The sequence below is a fragment of the Prionailurus bengalensis genome, chromosome C2 (assembly GCF_016509475.1).
Source record: "Prionailurus bengalensis isolate Pbe53 chromosome C2, Fcat_Pben_1.1_paternal_pri, whole genome shotgun sequence".
Lineage (NCBI taxonomy): Eukaryota > Metazoa > Chordata > Mammalia > Carnivora > Felidae > Prionailurus > Prionailurus bengalensis.
In genome coordinates this window covers 124831648-124848320 of record NC_057350.1, presented here as the reverse complement: position 1 = coordinate 124848320, position 16673 = coordinate 124831648, and the positions used below count along the sequence as shown (strand labels likewise).

Sequence of the window (16673 nt, the reverse complement as noted above, 5' to 3'; positions counted from 1 at the left end):
GAGAGGGAGACACAGAATCCGAAACAGGCTCCAGGCTCCGAGCTGTCAGCACAGAGCCCGACAGGGGGCTCTAACCCACAAACTGCGAGATCCTGACCTGGGCCGAAGTCGGACACCCAACCAACTGATACACCCAGTTACCCCTCCATCCTTTCACTTTAAACCTCCAGTGTTTAATCTCTTGTGCTTGCTTAATGAAAGAAGAGCCAGTTTAATAAAACTGGTGACTTAGAAGATGACTGTACAAAAATACAAGGAAAACTGCTTCCACTATGTTCATTTATTCAGAGAGAGTATAATTAGAGATTACCTTAACAATGATGCTCCCTTCATCATAGCCCAGAGCGACATTGTTGGACCCTCTAAGACTGGCCACGCACCACACCCTCTCCATTCCATAATTTAATGTGCTCTCAAGGCGATACGTGCTTGAATGCCAAATACGCACAGTTCCTAAAAAGAACAATGTGAATACTCCCTTTTAATTTGAACATCTAATGATGGATTAGGTCAGATGAACCAGCCACAGCGAAGTCCTTTTTTATTAGCTTCCTGGCAGCATAAAGTTTTGATCTACAGTCTGTAGGTGATTTTATCAAGTAACAAATAAATAAACAGAAAATTACAGGTAAGAAATGTGATTTTCCGTGTGAAATAATGTATTTCCCGGGCACAGTGCCTACTATGTACCTGCAGATGCTTGATACACATGATCTTTTATGTTCACTATAATCCTGTGAGGTGGATATGTCTGCTCCCATTTCATAATCTGCCCAAACCACACATCCGTGAAGTGGCAGTGCCTGAATCTGACCCCAAGTTTGTAGACTCCAAAGCATTGACAGGCTTTTTCAGTTTTTCGCTAGGACTTCTGGGTGTCCTCTTATTTAAATAATAGAGTCAAAACACATTAGGATGATGACGACGATGACAATAACAATGTCCCTTCATTTTATAACTCAAATATTCTATTCTAATAAAAACAGCAAACCTAATTACAATGCCGGGCACTACCTGGCTTAAATATCTACTTTGTAATTAAAAGCACAGGAATAAACATACATTTCTAACTTACCGTCTTCTGAACCTGTGATGATGATTGGCAACTCAGGATGAAAACTGGCACAAGATACATTTTGGGCATGTCCCTCCAGTGTCTGTACACAAGTTTTATTCTGTAATCAAAAGACAGCAAGACACAGAAAACATTTTTTGTGTGTGAAAAGTAACTTTAATTTTTCCAGTGCACATACATTATAAATGATAGTAGTAATGACAATCTATATAGTATTCGACACAGAAAGTTTTGAAACACAATTATCTTATTGTGTGCATACTTTCTCTAACTCTTTGATAGTACAGGGAAATGTAATTGCAACCATCCTATTTAAAGAAGAAAACACACACACCTCAAAAGATCTGGTGTTCATTTGAATATTTTCTCGCCAAATTCCTAAGGTAATGTCTTTCATATTTTTATTTCTGTACTTAAGCACAAATTTGAATAAGGTTCTAAGTAACACTGATTTTCTAGGCTTCATTTTTTTTTTTTTAACGTTTATTTATTTTTGAGACAGAGAGAGACAGAGCATGAATGGGGGAGGGCCAGAGAGAGGGAGACACACAATCTGAAACAGGCTCCAGGCTCTGAGCTGTCAGCACAGAGCCTGACGCGGGGCTCGAACTCACGGACCGTGAGATGATGACCTGAGCCGAAGTCGGCCGCTCAACCGACTGAGCCACCCAGGTGCCCCTAGGCTTCATTTTATTAACTGTTTATGGACATTTTGATGTGAGAAGGAAAAAACAGAAACTGAATCTGTCTCTTAGAGATAAAAAGCATAGTAACAAGAAATCATAACTAGGTTTGCAAAGTCTATGTGGCAAAATGGCTATAGCATGGCTGTGTCATGATATTATTAATCTGCTAGTTTCCAATTATAAACAAAAGTTTACCAGTGAGGATATTAGAGGATGTAATAATTCATTTTAATCAAATGTTTAAATTTCTAATTTTTACTTAAAAAAATTTTTTTTTCAACGTTTTTTATTTATTTTTGGGACAGAGAGACAGAGCATGAACGGGGGAGGGGCAGAGAGAGAGGGAGGCACAGAGTCGGAAACAGGCTCCAGGCTCCGAGCCATCAGCCCAGAGCCTGACGCGGGGCTCGAACTCACGGACCACGAGATCATGACCTGGCCGAAGTCGGACGCTTAACCGACTGCGCCACCCAGGCGCCCCTCTAATTTCTACTTTTAAATGAGAAATAAACATGATGGCATTTTATTTTTAAAACCTTGACAGGCATTTGTTTTCATTTTTATGGAGAACTCTGGGATCACTGTTTAGGTGTAAATACTGAAGCCTGAAGTTATTTTGTGCTATGAATGGAGTTCAATAACCCAAGTTTTAACTGTCCTGTAAGAAACAACGAAATCCATGTCTAACATATGGCAAAGTAAGGTTATGAAAAAACTGTACCTGATAGTCCCATATTTTAACAAGACGGTCATCTGCGCCTGAAATGAGGTATGGTTTGTCGCCACCACTGTAGTAATCGATGCAATTCACGCCTTTCTCATGTCCCTCCAGAGTGAAGTTTGGGGAGGAAGATCCCAGCTGCCACACCTTTAGAGAACAACAGCATCTGACATTCAATATGGTGACTCGCCTTTCACAGGGCAGATCCACCACACTTCTGACATGTCATATAAAACACCAAAGCACAGGGGAGGGAAATTAAAGAATGTACATTTTTTTAACCCATTTGTTTCTGTTGTTTCTTACTTTACTTGAATTTATAGGGGGTAGAATAACTATGGCATTCTCTGAAAATTCCAATTTCCAGGCTTCATCCCTAGAGATTTTTCTTTATCCCTAGAGATTCCCCAGAAATCTAGATTTTTAATAGAAACCCCAATGGTCCATAGGCTATAGTGTGAAGAATAATACTTTAAGGGTAAGAAATGATTTTATCAGAATTTTAACATAAAGATCATGAAAGTGAATTTAAGAAGGTCTATTAAAAAGAGAAAATTACCACTTAACTAAAAAATTTTAAGTTGTAAAAGTAGTCAAACATTACTAGAGCACTAGTATTGAGCTTTACCTTTACAAATATTTCCTGAGTGCCTCCTACACGGGAGGGGAGGGTAAAGATGTGTAAACAAATGTTTACCATTGACTGGATCAAACACACTTTACTAGAGCCAAAGATAAGACAATTTATGTTTTCATGATATACCTAATTTAGTGACGCAAGTCTGAAACTAATTCAAAGTTTCCAACTTATGTCAAAAGCAAGGACAACCCAGCAAAAGGAAAAAAATAAGGCCAAAACGCTAAGATATTCAGAGAGGTATCATTTAATAATTATCACACAAATAACATGTACCATTTTCTATAAGTTAAAGGAAAACTAACAAAAATGTTATACAGACATAAGTATACACACGTAAGCAAAAGTTAATGCAATATATAATTTTAAATCTATGCATGTAGAGACATTTTAAAAATCATAATGGAAAAAGGAGTATGGCTGCACTCTTGCATCTTGTATTAAGCATCTAGTACAAGCAAGGTACTGTGTTGCTTGCTACTGAGTATCTGTTTGAGGGAGTGGAGGTGACACATAGTTCCTGCCCCAAACATCAACATTTCGGGAGGATACAGATTGCCATACACACATCAGTTATCATTCAAAATGAAGGCCATAATGGAGACAAAAGGAATGGAAGGAAGGGACTGAGCAGGACTGCCTCTGTCTGGAGATGAAATGGGTGTCTGAAAAGAGCTTCTCAGAGTAAATAATTGTGCTAAGCCTTGAAAGATAAGTAGTTCTCTAGGGGGAAAAAAAAAAAATCAAAAGGGAGAATAGAGAGTGTCACAAGCAGAGGTAATAGCTGAATATGATTATGTGAACATTCATGGCATCTCTAGAGAATGGTGGATAGACCAGGGTTATAGGAGATGTCTCATCATATTAGCTGTGGCTAGTCTTGGAAACCCTTGTAGTCCACACTAAAGTACTGGAACTTTACTCTCAGACTAGAAACTGAAAGATGAAACCCATGTTATAGAAAGATAATTGGCAGCAGTATGGAGAAGTAGAATAAGAAAGAGAGAATGGAGGCAGATGAAATTTAAATGTAAAATAGATTAACAATCAGCAGAGGTCAACAATGAATACACTAAAAGGAAACAGGAAATAGAGGAAATACACTAAAAGGAGAGGGAACAGAAGATTCTGGCATTTTTCTTATTCTGGGTTTGCGGTGGTTTAGGTGGTTTAAAAGTCTTTCAGTATACTGCTTTGATATGGAAAAACACTCCTTCCATTAAGAGCACCAAGTTGCAGTTAGAGAGGGAGGGAGCCAAACCATAAGAGACTCTTAAAAACTGAGAATAAACTGAGGGTTGATGGGGGGAGGGTGGGTGATGGGTATTGAGGAGAGCACCTGGTGGGATGAGCACTGGGTGTTGTATGGAAACCAATTTGACAATAAATTTCATATTAAAAAAAAAAAAGCGCCAAGTTGCTACAATATTCTTCTAAACAGAATTATGTCCTTCTGGATCAAAGTGAGAGATCCTATTTTGACTTCAATACAAGCTTTTGAGAGAAACTTATAATCAGGAATAACTTTCTGGGTAGCCAGTAGTAAAACACCTAAACAACTGTATTTCACCACCATAAGTGATACAAATAGTGGACACCCTACCTTGATGGTCCTGTCCAAAGATGCACTGGCAAACTGGTTGTTATCTTTGGGATTAATCACAATCTGCATAACATAATGGGTGTGTCCTTCAAACACTTGTGAGCAGGACCATTTTTTATCCCAGTCCCAGAGCTTAATAAGCATGTCATCTAGGCCAAAAGAAAGTCTTAAGTTAGTTGCAATTTATATTTCTTTCAGTCAGAACTAAGATGCAGTCTCTGTGCTTTTTAAGGCAGCAAATCTAAGAGAAATCATACATTCCATGACTTAAAGAATCAGAACTGAATACATTTTTCAAAATCCTTATTTATCCTAAGAATAAACTTAACTCTCTACACAAGAGCGGAGATAAGATACAGAAATTACTAATGGCAAATACAAAAGTTTCATGAGAAAATTTAAGAAAGCCTCAGTGGGCTTTACAGAATGACAAAAGAATAACACAAGTTTGATTAGAATCTAAGTATGACTGAATAACGAGGTCGGTGACTAGGGAATAAGCATTCCTCTTATATGAACGGCTAAAAAAAGCTTTGAATTACTTCTCTCAATTTTAACTTAAAAATGTTTCAAAGAACCATTACCAATTCAATGCAACTTGTCTTAATTGCCCTCCAAAGAGTCCACTGTTTTAGATGGAATACCAGCGAGCAAAGTAGCCCAAGTATAACCTGAGTAGGGTATATGGCAATCCAGCAAAAACTCACTTACCAGCATGTAAATCAGCTTTCTGTTCAGATGTTTAATCATCTAGACCTGTAGGCCTTCCCTGACAGGAACTGGAAGAAGTGCTATACAAATCCTAAGCAGAGTTGATATTCCATTAAATACAAAAGCAAGCAGCATTGATAGCACGCTAATGGATTTAAATAGTTTAAAGGCTGCTTGGAATTAGAACTCTACTTGTAATGGCAGTGAAAGAATTGCACGTCTCGCTGAATGAAAATGAATGACTCAAAGAGATGCACGTAACCAAAAGAAGTCACTTCTTACCGCTGCTAGTGAGAATGAAAGGCTGGGTTGGATGAACAGCAATACAGCGAATGTAGTCCGAGTGTGCTTCAAACATATGAACCCTCTCCAGAGTGTTGTAATTGAACACTCTGATCTGCATATCATCCTGGAAATGAAAATCTAGAAGTCATTACTACTGTTACGAAGTCAACTGCACAAGAAAAGTGGATTATAGGCTCAAGGATTAAAGTCCAAGCTTCAAAACATTACACTAATTAAAAAATCAAGAATTAAATCATCCACATTATCACTGACCAGTTCAGAAATTGAACCGAAGGGATTAGAGATTCACAGAATTACTTACCGCTCCTGTCACAACCCAATTCTTTCTTGCAACAAACTTTGCAGCTCGAACAGGAAGATCACATACTTCAAATGTTTTCACCAATGTCTTTAAAATTAACAAAAACACATACACTTTGAGTTATGAGAAAATAACTGAAGAATCTATTGTTATATGTAAAATATCTATTTATTTAGATCACTTCTAATTTAAAAATATTTTCAGGCTAAAATACAAAAGTTCAACAATCAAATGAAAAACACAGACCAATCTTCCCTTCTTTAACAGTTTCAAAATTAAAATACTTACAAAGGATAAAAGAGAGCAAATGTCCACAAGATGAAATTCCAGATCCCCTGTGCTCCAGCCTGCCCTTTCCTTTCTCTCTAGCCTCACCTTTGGCTACTCCCAGCCTTACCTTTCCTCCTCCTGAAAACCTACCCACAGATCCTTACACTCCCCTTTCAAAACACAGCACCTTCATAATTATGTGTTTAATGTCAATCTTTCCTACTAAGCTCCCTGAGGGTAGGAATCTTTTCACCACTGTATTTCCAGAGCTTAGAACAGTGGCTGGCAAACAACCAGTGTGTAACAACTATTTGTTGAATAAACTGGCTTAGTTTATTTATTAAAGCTTACTTATTTATTTAGAGAAAGAAAGACACCACAAACAGGGGTGGGCCAGAGAGAGAGAATCCCAAGCAGGTTCTGCACTGTCAGCATGGAGCCCGATGCAGGGCTTGAACTCACGAACTGTGAGATCATGACCTGAGCAGAAACCAAGATTCGGACGCTTAACCGACTAAGCCACCCAACACCCCTGCTTAATTTTCTTTTTAAAATTAAACCCGTCAACTCACAAAATAAACTCCTAAAAAAGATGCAGTTGTTTTGTACATCTCAGCAATATGTTTCCATACAAATGCTATTTACCTGTCTTTAGTGAAGTTATGCTTTACACAGTGATTTAGATATCTCTTCAAGTTGTTCAGAATGGAATAATATACACAGGATAAAAGTAGATAACTAGGAGACCCCTCCTAGAAAGAACAGGGATAAATGCATCTTTTTGTCCTCCTACTTTGATGCCTCATTTTTTAAAATTCTGAAAATCAAGCTATCATTTTGCAATATCTTTTTTTGTACCAGAGAGTAATGGAAAAAAGTACAATCTTACTAACTGATGAACCATGTGCACTAAATAAAAAGAACAGAAGCCAGTAAACCTGAAACTAATGTAACATCGTTATGTCAACTATACTAAAACAAGCAAACAAACAAAAACTAAGTTACAAAAAAAAAAAAAAAAAAAAAAAAGAATAGAGACAGACCTCAAAGATTCTTTACACAAAGACATTAAATGGGGAAGCTCCAACCTGTACAACCACTGTCAGTTGATTACAATACAGACACTGAGAGCAGAAAGAACATGCAGTCTCTAAGATGATGGACAAATCCACGAAAGCTTATGAGTAGTCAATAAATCCAGGGACCTGCTGAGCCGTACACATAAAGCAGCTGCAGAACAGTCATGGTTCAGGTCCATGTTAAGTGCTATGACTGATACAAATAACACAAGAGACGGTCTCCACATTCTAGAACCTAAACAGTCTAAACAGGAGGAAAGGCTATACACTCAACAAACACTCAATGTAAGTCAGGAAAATAATGATTAATACTTGTATGGTACCTTACAGGTCTCACACACAATTTTATCTAATTGGATTTAATCCTTTTGATACTCCTGTGATATAGGGAAGGCAACAATATCATCTTCATTTTAGATAATTAAACTGAGCCTTAACATGGTTAAAAGGCTTGCCCACACCACTTAATTGGCAGGATGGCTTCAAATTCCAACATACTGATTTTTTTAATCATTGGACTCATCACCTCAAAGACATATTTGAAATTCAAGTACATTTGAATATACTTCCAAAAACTTTTTGCCTCTTTCAAGAATTTTGCTCTCAATATACATGAGTGCCAAGTAGCTTCTGTTGGTGATAGAGGGGAAAAAGCAGGGAGAACCAAAAGAGACAAACCATTCAACAAAGACTTACTGAGTGTCTACTATAAATCTGTCAGATATGCACTTGGAGTAACAGTAGGAAATAAGACTAGGATAATCCCTGTCCACCTCAGAACCACCATTCTTGAAGAAAAGAAGGAAATTAGACGACAAGTTACCAATGAGGTAAATTATGAAAGTGGAAGCAAGCGTCCCTGCCAGAGGGCATAGGAGGGCACAAAAGAGAAACATGAGGCAAAGTGGGTAAAGATAAAGCAGAGTTACGTTACAGGAAAACCTAGAGAAAGGTAAGGGAAGTACACCTGGGATTTAGAACACACTACAGTGAAATGACAGCTGAGAAATGGCTAAATGGAGCAGAGACAAGGGATCCCCAGGAAGAATTAGGAAGCGCAGTGAGGGCTCGGGGAGGCACCAACATATCTGTTTAGCATAAAATCACAAAGATTTTAAACGTGTGAATGCAGGAGTAGATCAAAAAAAAAAGCAATTAGCATGCATATTATCTCCATTAATACAAATGGATTCACAAGATGAAGATGTGAAATTGCAGAGGTGAGAATTCCTGATACAGTGAAATAGGGATAAATGGAATGTTCATTATTCATTAGCTCAAAAAGTAATTATTGAGTGCTTCCTACGTGTGAAACAGTGTTATCAGCAGTAGCATAAAGCAGAGAACAAAGTGTTAATGTGTATAAATTGTCACTGATGGGGTTTTGGTTTAGTGTGCAGTCATTCTGTGTCATTAGTGACATAAGACTATAACGGTGTTTTTACGTTTATTCCTGGCCTTGATTTCCTAAGCCTATTTTTGCCATCTTAAATTATTCAATGTGAGGTTTGTCGGGTATTAAGAACTTAAACGTGGATGTTGAAGGTAATTATTGTATAAGTAGACACAGAAGTGTATGGAATATTGCTGACTACATGTTCTGTATTTTGAAGGAAAAAGATTAAGAATGGTCAACAAAAAGGAAAACGAGACAAACCAATTTGAAGTTAATTATTTACTCAGATGAAAAAGAGCAAAAGAAGCATGTAAGGCAGACAATCCGTATAATGCATATTTTAATATGTGTAATCAAAAGCTGACTATAAATACTTCTCTGACATACTCTATAATTCATATGGCAGATTGAAAGTTATCTGCAAATAATTATATCAAGTACTTGGGAAAAATAAATAAAATTAAAAATCCCATTCTTAGGAACGTTAGAATATTCACTGAATAGAAAATTAAGTACTATTAAATACTTTATCTAGAGCAAGTGACCTTATATTGGTGGCAATTTCCTTAATTTCAAAGAAAAGTTAATACTACCTACGTCAGAATTTAACATTTAAATATTGTGTATGACAAGACCCAAACGTTTTATCCCACAAGCTATTACCCCATAAATGTTAGTTCTGCTTTACTGAAAATACTTTGTACCAATCTATTTGAGAAAGCAGTCTGCATATAGCTAGTGGATTCTATTTCTTCTCTTTCATTATAATCACTGTCTAACACACTATTTCTAAAAAGTCCTTAAAAATTCCTACCTGTGTTTCATGATTCCACACGCACACACTGCCATTGTAAAGACTTGCCAACATCCATGGCTCTGTAGGATGCAAATCCACACTCTTAACTCGATCTGATCGAGCAGTTAGCTTTCTCTTTATATCAAGTCGCAGAGGCTAAGGAGAAACAACATCAAAAACCCACAAAACATTAAATTGCTACGCCAAATAAAACATATTTGAGATCTCAACTGAAACACTACATTAACACGCATTAATAGGCCTGTAAAACAATTCAGTTTTTACTTTGCTAAACTGTAGGCACAGTTTCAGGTCTAAAGCACCTACTTCTTCACTCATAAAAACATATGAGTACTTAAGTTATTTTTAATTTACAGTAGTTGTTGTCAAACTTGTTGGCTTCGGGAATCTTGTACACTCTAAAAAAATTTACTAAAAGCTTCTGTTTATGAAGTTTATATCTATTGATACCATGTGAAATATTAAAATTGAAACAACTTAAAAATACTTATTAATTCATTTTCAAATAACAAAAATAAACTCATTACATGTTAACTTAACATATTTTTATGAGAAACAACTATATATTCCAAATAAATTTAGTGAGAAGAGTGGTAGTGTTTCACATTTTTGCAAAACTCTTTACATTCTATCTTAATAGGAGAAAGTTGGTTTCTCATATTTGCTTTGGCCTTCAATATGTTGTTCTGGTTGATGTTAGTCTCATGAAGATATGTAGATGGAAAAAGAGAAATATTTAAATAACTTTTTTCAAACAGCTATGAATATTCTTCTTTCATACACGTTAAAACTTGACAAGTGGTAGTTTCTTAAAGGTTAGTTGCAATATGAAAACTGAAACCAGAGCCTGATGTGGGGCTCGATCTCATGAACCATGAGATCATGCCTGAGCTGAAATCAAGAGTTAGACACTTAACCAACTGAGCCACCCAGGCAACCCTTAAGGACACTGACTTTTAACTTACAAAAAAAAAAAAAACAAAAAAAAAACTGGTAATGAAGAATATACTAACAGTACAATTTGGTGACACTATACCAGTTCAGTTTTATCTTCTACTACTTTTACACCAACAGTGCAAATTATCAACATAGTGAAAAAGGCCAATAGTGTCTTACTATAAGGAAAACAGTTTTAATTTGTGAACCTCCTGAAAAAAAATGGGGGACTCCTAGGAGACTGCAGATCACATTTTGAGAACCCTTGGTTTACAGAATATCTACGTAAGCATACATAAAATATCCACTAAATCACAATGTTGTGCCCATGTCATGAGTGTCCTATTCGAAAATATTCTAAAGTGTTATTCATGAAGTCTTAGTAATCCTAAACTATATCAATCAAAACAGTATGATACTGGCATAAAAACACATAGATCAACGGAACAGAACAGAGAACCCAGAAATAAATTCATGCATATATGGTCAATTAGCCTGCCAAAAAGAAGCCAAGAATATACAATGGGGAAAGGATGGTCTCTTCAATAAATGTTTGGGAAACTGGACAGCCATATGCAAAAGAATAAAACTGGACCACTATCTTACACCATAGTTAATTTTACAAAAATTGACTCAAAATGGATTAAAGACTTGAATGTAAAACATGAAGCCATAAAACTAGAAGAAAACATAGGCAGTAAGCTCCTTGACATTGGTCTTGATGATTTTTTTTGGATCTGACACCAAAAATAAAGGCAACAAAAGCAAAAATTAACAAGTGGGTCTACATCAAATAAAACGCTGCACAGCAAAGGAAACATCAGCAATGAATTTCATTTCATTTCATTTCATCAATGAAAAGACAACCTACTGAATGGGAGAAAATACCTGCAAATCATATATCTAGATAAGGGATCAATATTCAAAATATGTAAAGAACCCATACAACTCAAGAACAAAAAAATAAAAAGTAATAAAAATAATCATCTAGTTAAAAATAGGCAGAGGTTCTGAATGGACATTTTTCCAAAGAAGACTACAGATGACCAATAGGTACATGAAAAATGTTCAATGTCACTAATCATCACAAGTCAAAACCATAATGAGATAGCACCTTACACCCATTAGAAGGGCTAGTATCAAAACGACAAGAAATAACAAGTGTCAGTGAGGATGTGAAGAAAACAGAACCCTTGTGCACTGTTGGCTAGAATGTAAATTGGTGGAGCCACTATTGGAAAACAGTGTGGAGGCTCCCCCCGCCACCCCCCCCCCCCACACCTCTGCCAGAATTAAAAACAGAACTACCATATGTATGACCTAGCAATTCCACTTCTGGGTATTTATCCAAAGAACAAGGAAAGCACCAACTTGGAAAGATATATACACCCCAATGTTCACTGTAGCATTATTTACAATAGCCATGACATCGAAACAATGTATAAGTGTCCACTGATGGATGAATGGATAAAGAAAACATATGTAATATATGCATACTATACATATAATATTCCATTGTATATATGTACATAATACATATTGCATATATTTATATATAATATTCCACTGTATACACACACAGGAATATTATTCAGCCATAAAAAAGAATGAAACCTTGCCATTTGTGACAACATGGATGGACCTTGATAGTATTATGCTAAGTCAAATAAGTTGGAAAAAGACAAACACTATATGACCTCACTTGTATGTAGAATCTTTAAAAAAAAATAAACACACACACACGCTAAACAGCTCAAGCTCATACATTCAGAGAACAGATCGGTGGTTGCCAGAAGCAAGGGGTGGGGATGGGCACAATGGATGGAGGAGGTCAAAGGGTACAAACTTCCAGTAATAAAATAATTAAGTCCTGGGGATATAATGTACAACACGGTGACTAGTTAATAATACTGTGTTGTATATAGAAAGTTGCTTAGACCTTAAAAGTTATCACAAAAAAAAAATTACTCTAACCACGTATAGCGATGGATGTTAACTAGACTTACTGTTGTGACCATTTCACAATATATACATATGCTAAATCATTATATTGTATACATGAAATTAACATAACATTATTTCAATTATACCTCAATAAAAAAATTGATTTCTTCAGAGAAAAGTATTTTGGCAATAGTATTAGTAAATACTAGATGAATGGGATGTGTGATCAATATGGGTTATATCCATGTCCATGAAGGCCTTTGGAGGCAAATGGGAATATTTATAACATTTTAATGGATTTAAAGTTATAGGAACCTAACATACTTAATTAGGAACCTAACTGATGCATTACTTAGTAATCTAATACAAGAACCTAATTCTAATTAGAACAATTTTAAACAAAAATTAAAATACTCTTGAGTCAGAAAATGCTAACAGTTTAAAACAGCTTTTTTCAACCTGGATTCATCTACACCACAGACAAGAAAATGATGTGAATAAAGTATTTTCTCAATTCTCCCAAGAATACTTACCATTCTAGAAAAAAAGTTCATTCATTATAAACAGTGATACCTTTGGATTTAGTCTTAATTCTCTCTTGGACACAGATTGGGGAAGGCTGATTTAAAATGTTTCCCCTTCGACAGGTTTTAAACACAACCGAAAAGTTTATTTGGCAAGTTGAGTTACTGCGGAATCTTTATTTCTGTAATCTTCCAGAATGATCATGAATGGAACAGAAATTTAAGGTTACTTTTCAACACAAAATGAAGATCACTAGATATTTTCAGCAGAGATAATTTTCTGAAACAAAGCAAACGCCTCACAAGGCTTTTATTCATCTACTACTTCCAACCCTGTTACCACTTCTATACACGCCTCTCCCACTTTTAGCAATAACCTAGATCTCTTTACTTTAAAAGATCAGAGTTCTTTGGCTCTTCTCTACAATCACCAAAACATGTTTCCACTGGTGTGCCTTTCTCTCCATCTCAAACTCTCTACTGTCAAATCACCATCCTGACACTTCTTGGTCATTCAGGGAAGCAGGACTTTTTACTTCATCCTTTTCTCAATTTTGCCTCATTAATTTGCATGACAAATTTCAACTCCTTTTGCTGGTCTCTTCAGAGTGAACAAACATGAAATGTCTACTGTGTGCCAGGAACCACAGTGGGGGCTTTCACCTAAGCCAGTACATCTCACACTTTTCCTCTAGCAAATGAGGAAATCCATCACTTACAAACTGTATATATTTTACCACATGGATGTTTAATGATTACTGAGTAAAAGTGATGCTATGGAAAGTTGGGCCGGGGGACTAAGCAACCCTAGAATACCTCCAAGTATCCCTAATTCACAAATCCCAGTTTAAAAAGCACATATGAAATCTCTTGTTACATTTCTCCCAACATTTCAGTGACTACTTTGAATGAGACACTGTATTAGACACTCTAGGATACAAACACGAGTAAGATATTCATACTGTACCCTTCGCTCTAAATGCCTCCATTTTCCAAAAACTGGATGCATTTGGGACTCTTTTTTTTTTTTAATGTTTATTTATTTTTGAGAGAGAGAGAGACAGACAGACAGACTGTGAGCAGGGGAGAGAGGTAATGAGAAGGGGAGACAGAGAATCCGAAGCAGGCTCCAGGCTCTGAGCAGTCAGCACAGAGCCCGACGTGGGGCTGGAACTCACGGACCGCGAGATCGTGACCTGAGCCGAAGTCGGACGCCCAACCGACTGAGCCACCCAGGCGTCCCCATTTAGGACTCATCTTAAATGCTGCTGCCACCAATAAAATCTTTTGGATTACCTTGGCCAGAACTATCCTTTCCTAAGGGATCTTACAGAAGTTAATTTTAACCTTTAACATTTGTATACGTATCTCTTTTTGCTTTATAGAGTCGATTCTTCTTAAGGGCAGGGTCATTGCTTTACTCGTGTCTTTACCTCCACAGCATCTTCTATATTTGGATATGGGGTTTTAGGACAGATGGTATAATCCAGGTCTAGGGGATTATGCTGCACCCAAATTTCAGTTCTGCCACTCATTTCAAATATGCAATAATGGGCAAGTTTACTTAGAACTTCTCTCAGGTTCGACATTAAGAAAAACGGGGATAATACTTTTATCTACGTCTTAATGTTATGAGAATTAAATTCAGTGTTAAGCAGTTAGAATAGTGCCTGGCCTATCGTAACCGCTCCATAAACACTTCTTATAACTCATTCTCCCAGCTGTTGAAAGACTTAGGAGGCAAATGATTAGCAAATTGCATGGGCACATAGTAAACACTCTATGGTAAACAAGTGAAAAAATAAGTTCGTATTTGTATCTCATAAAAAAGATTTTAAATGTATTAAAGAATGAAGGATATTTCGTTAGAAAATGTCCATTACTGAAAGCACAGCAGATCCCAGACCAGAGCGGATCATTGGCAATATGAAGCAGGATCATTAAGAGACCTGAGATCTTGTTCCGGGGCCCTTAACCTGGGGACCCAACGAAGTTCATGGATAAGGATAGGGGAGAGGTGGTCTCTAGGGAACCCACTGAATTTTTTGTGTGCTTCTCTACCCATTATCCATAACTTTCACCAGTTTCCCTAAGGACTCAACCTCTGCTGTAATCCCAACACTGCCTCAATTAGCTTTTTACAAACTTTTTTTTTTTACCGCAATATACAGATTTTGTATTTATTAATCCCAAAGTTCTTCAAGCTCCAAAATCTCTGAACCTATGCTCCATAACAAGTAAAAAGTGGGGGGAGGTGCGGATAATGTTTAAATACAGAATACCGACTTTCTTACTTTTTTGCAGAAATAATATCCTCACACTATTGTACTTTTTTCCTTCTTATTAGAACACTCTTGGGCAAAAGTACTTTAGGGTATTTTTGAGGGTGAGAATGACAATAAAAAAAGTGCTATCTGTCCTGACTGCCATTCTTACCAGCCACTATACTTGCAAATGCAGAAAAGCACACCAGTTTTATAAGCAACATCCTAACCCTTCTTTGCCCCCTAGAAACTTAAACTGGGATGCCAAAGCATTCGAAATTCCACTTTGAACTCCATATACACTTTATTTACCTATTTCAGAGGGAATGCTTTTCTGTTTAAGATCGTCAGTGCGGTCAGCACACGCTATTATGGTAAGAACAAGCCCAACATGAGAGTACGGTCAGCTGCCACCGTGTTAAGGGCAGAATGAGGTAGTTTTGCCAAAGCCCAGGCACTGCGTCTCCAAACCACCTCAGATTCCTGTGCCCCACCGCCGCCGCCTCCCTCAAAAAACTCAAACCGGACCAGGACCCCGCAAGGCCTGAGGCGGCGGCCGCATCCGCAGCCCGCACTCCAGCAGCTCAAGGCTGGCCTCAGACGAAAAGGCCCCGCTCCCTCCTGCAGGGTCTGGACCTACCATCGCTCCGTTGGTCAGAGCCCGGGAGCCCGCACTTGCCACCGGCGACGCAGACCCTGAGAGACCCACCGACCTGCTGCCGGCCGACTGACTGACGTGGAACTTCCGGGAGGCGATTCTCGCGATAACGGAAGCCAGGCCGCTAGCGCCTGCGCAAACGCGACGCAGGGTGGACGTTTTCCAACGCCCTTCTCAGTTTCCTAGGCAACGCGGCCTTCTAAACTGTCCGGAGCCGAAGGGTTTGAGAAGGCTGCGTGTGGTCTTTACCACTAAACGAAATGGACTCGAACCCGTGAGGGAGACTGAGAACTAGAAACCGAGAGAGAAAAAAAGATGAGAAAAACGAAATACTTAATCCCTTTGGACGCTAACGGCAGGGGGAGCACCGCCGTAGTGGAGTTGTGGTTTGAGGAGCCGCGTCCGCCTCTTCCGACTCTGGCTCTGATGGGCGGGACGGGGAGAGGAGGCGGAGCACGGGTCCAAGGCCTCAGTACTAAGATGGCCTGAGAACTAGGACCAGGAAATTCTCTGCGAGCCCTGGACCGAGCGCCGAGTGAGGCTGGGAAGAAATGGGCAGACTCAGGGCCGGGCTTGAGGCCAATAAGCTTGCAGGGAGGCCAAGAGCCTTCAGTCTGGAGCCCCCAGGAGATAGGGACTCCAATCATGCATGATCATTTGTTACTGAGTATCGACTGTGTTATTCATTTATTTAACAAATATTTATCGATCTTCAGCTGTGTGCTAGACCTACTTTCCTCTCAAA

At 37.9% G+C, this 16673-nt stretch overlaps 1 protein-coding gene across 1 annotated transcript in view; it reads right to left on the bottom strand.

Annotated features, from left to right (window-relative positions):
- Positions 1 to 16358, bottom strand: part of COPB2 (COPI coat complex subunit beta 2) — a 31683-nt gene extending 15325 nt beyond the window's left edge. Inside the window, exons 1-8 of the mRNA XM_043595279.1 lie at positions 15911 to 16358; positions 9600 to 9737; positions 6041 to 6127; positions 5716 to 5842; positions 4723 to 4871; positions 2483 to 2629; positions 1076 to 1175; positions 311 to 453 (exon numbers count right to left, since the gene is read on the bottom strand). Of these exons, the coding sequence (XP_043451214.1) occupies positions 311 to 453; positions 1076 to 1175; positions 2483 to 2629; positions 4723 to 4871; positions 5716 to 5842; positions 6041 to 6127; positions 9600 to 9737; positions 15911 to 15913 (894 nt within the window). The 5' untranslated portion in view covers positions 15914 to 16358. The remainder of the gene's footprint in view (positions 1 to 310; positions 454 to 1075; positions 1176 to 2482; positions 2630 to 4722; positions 4872 to 5715; positions 5843 to 6040; positions 6128 to 9599; positions 9738 to 15910) is intronic.
- Between the last annotated feature and the right edge of the window lie 315 nt (positions 16359 to 16673).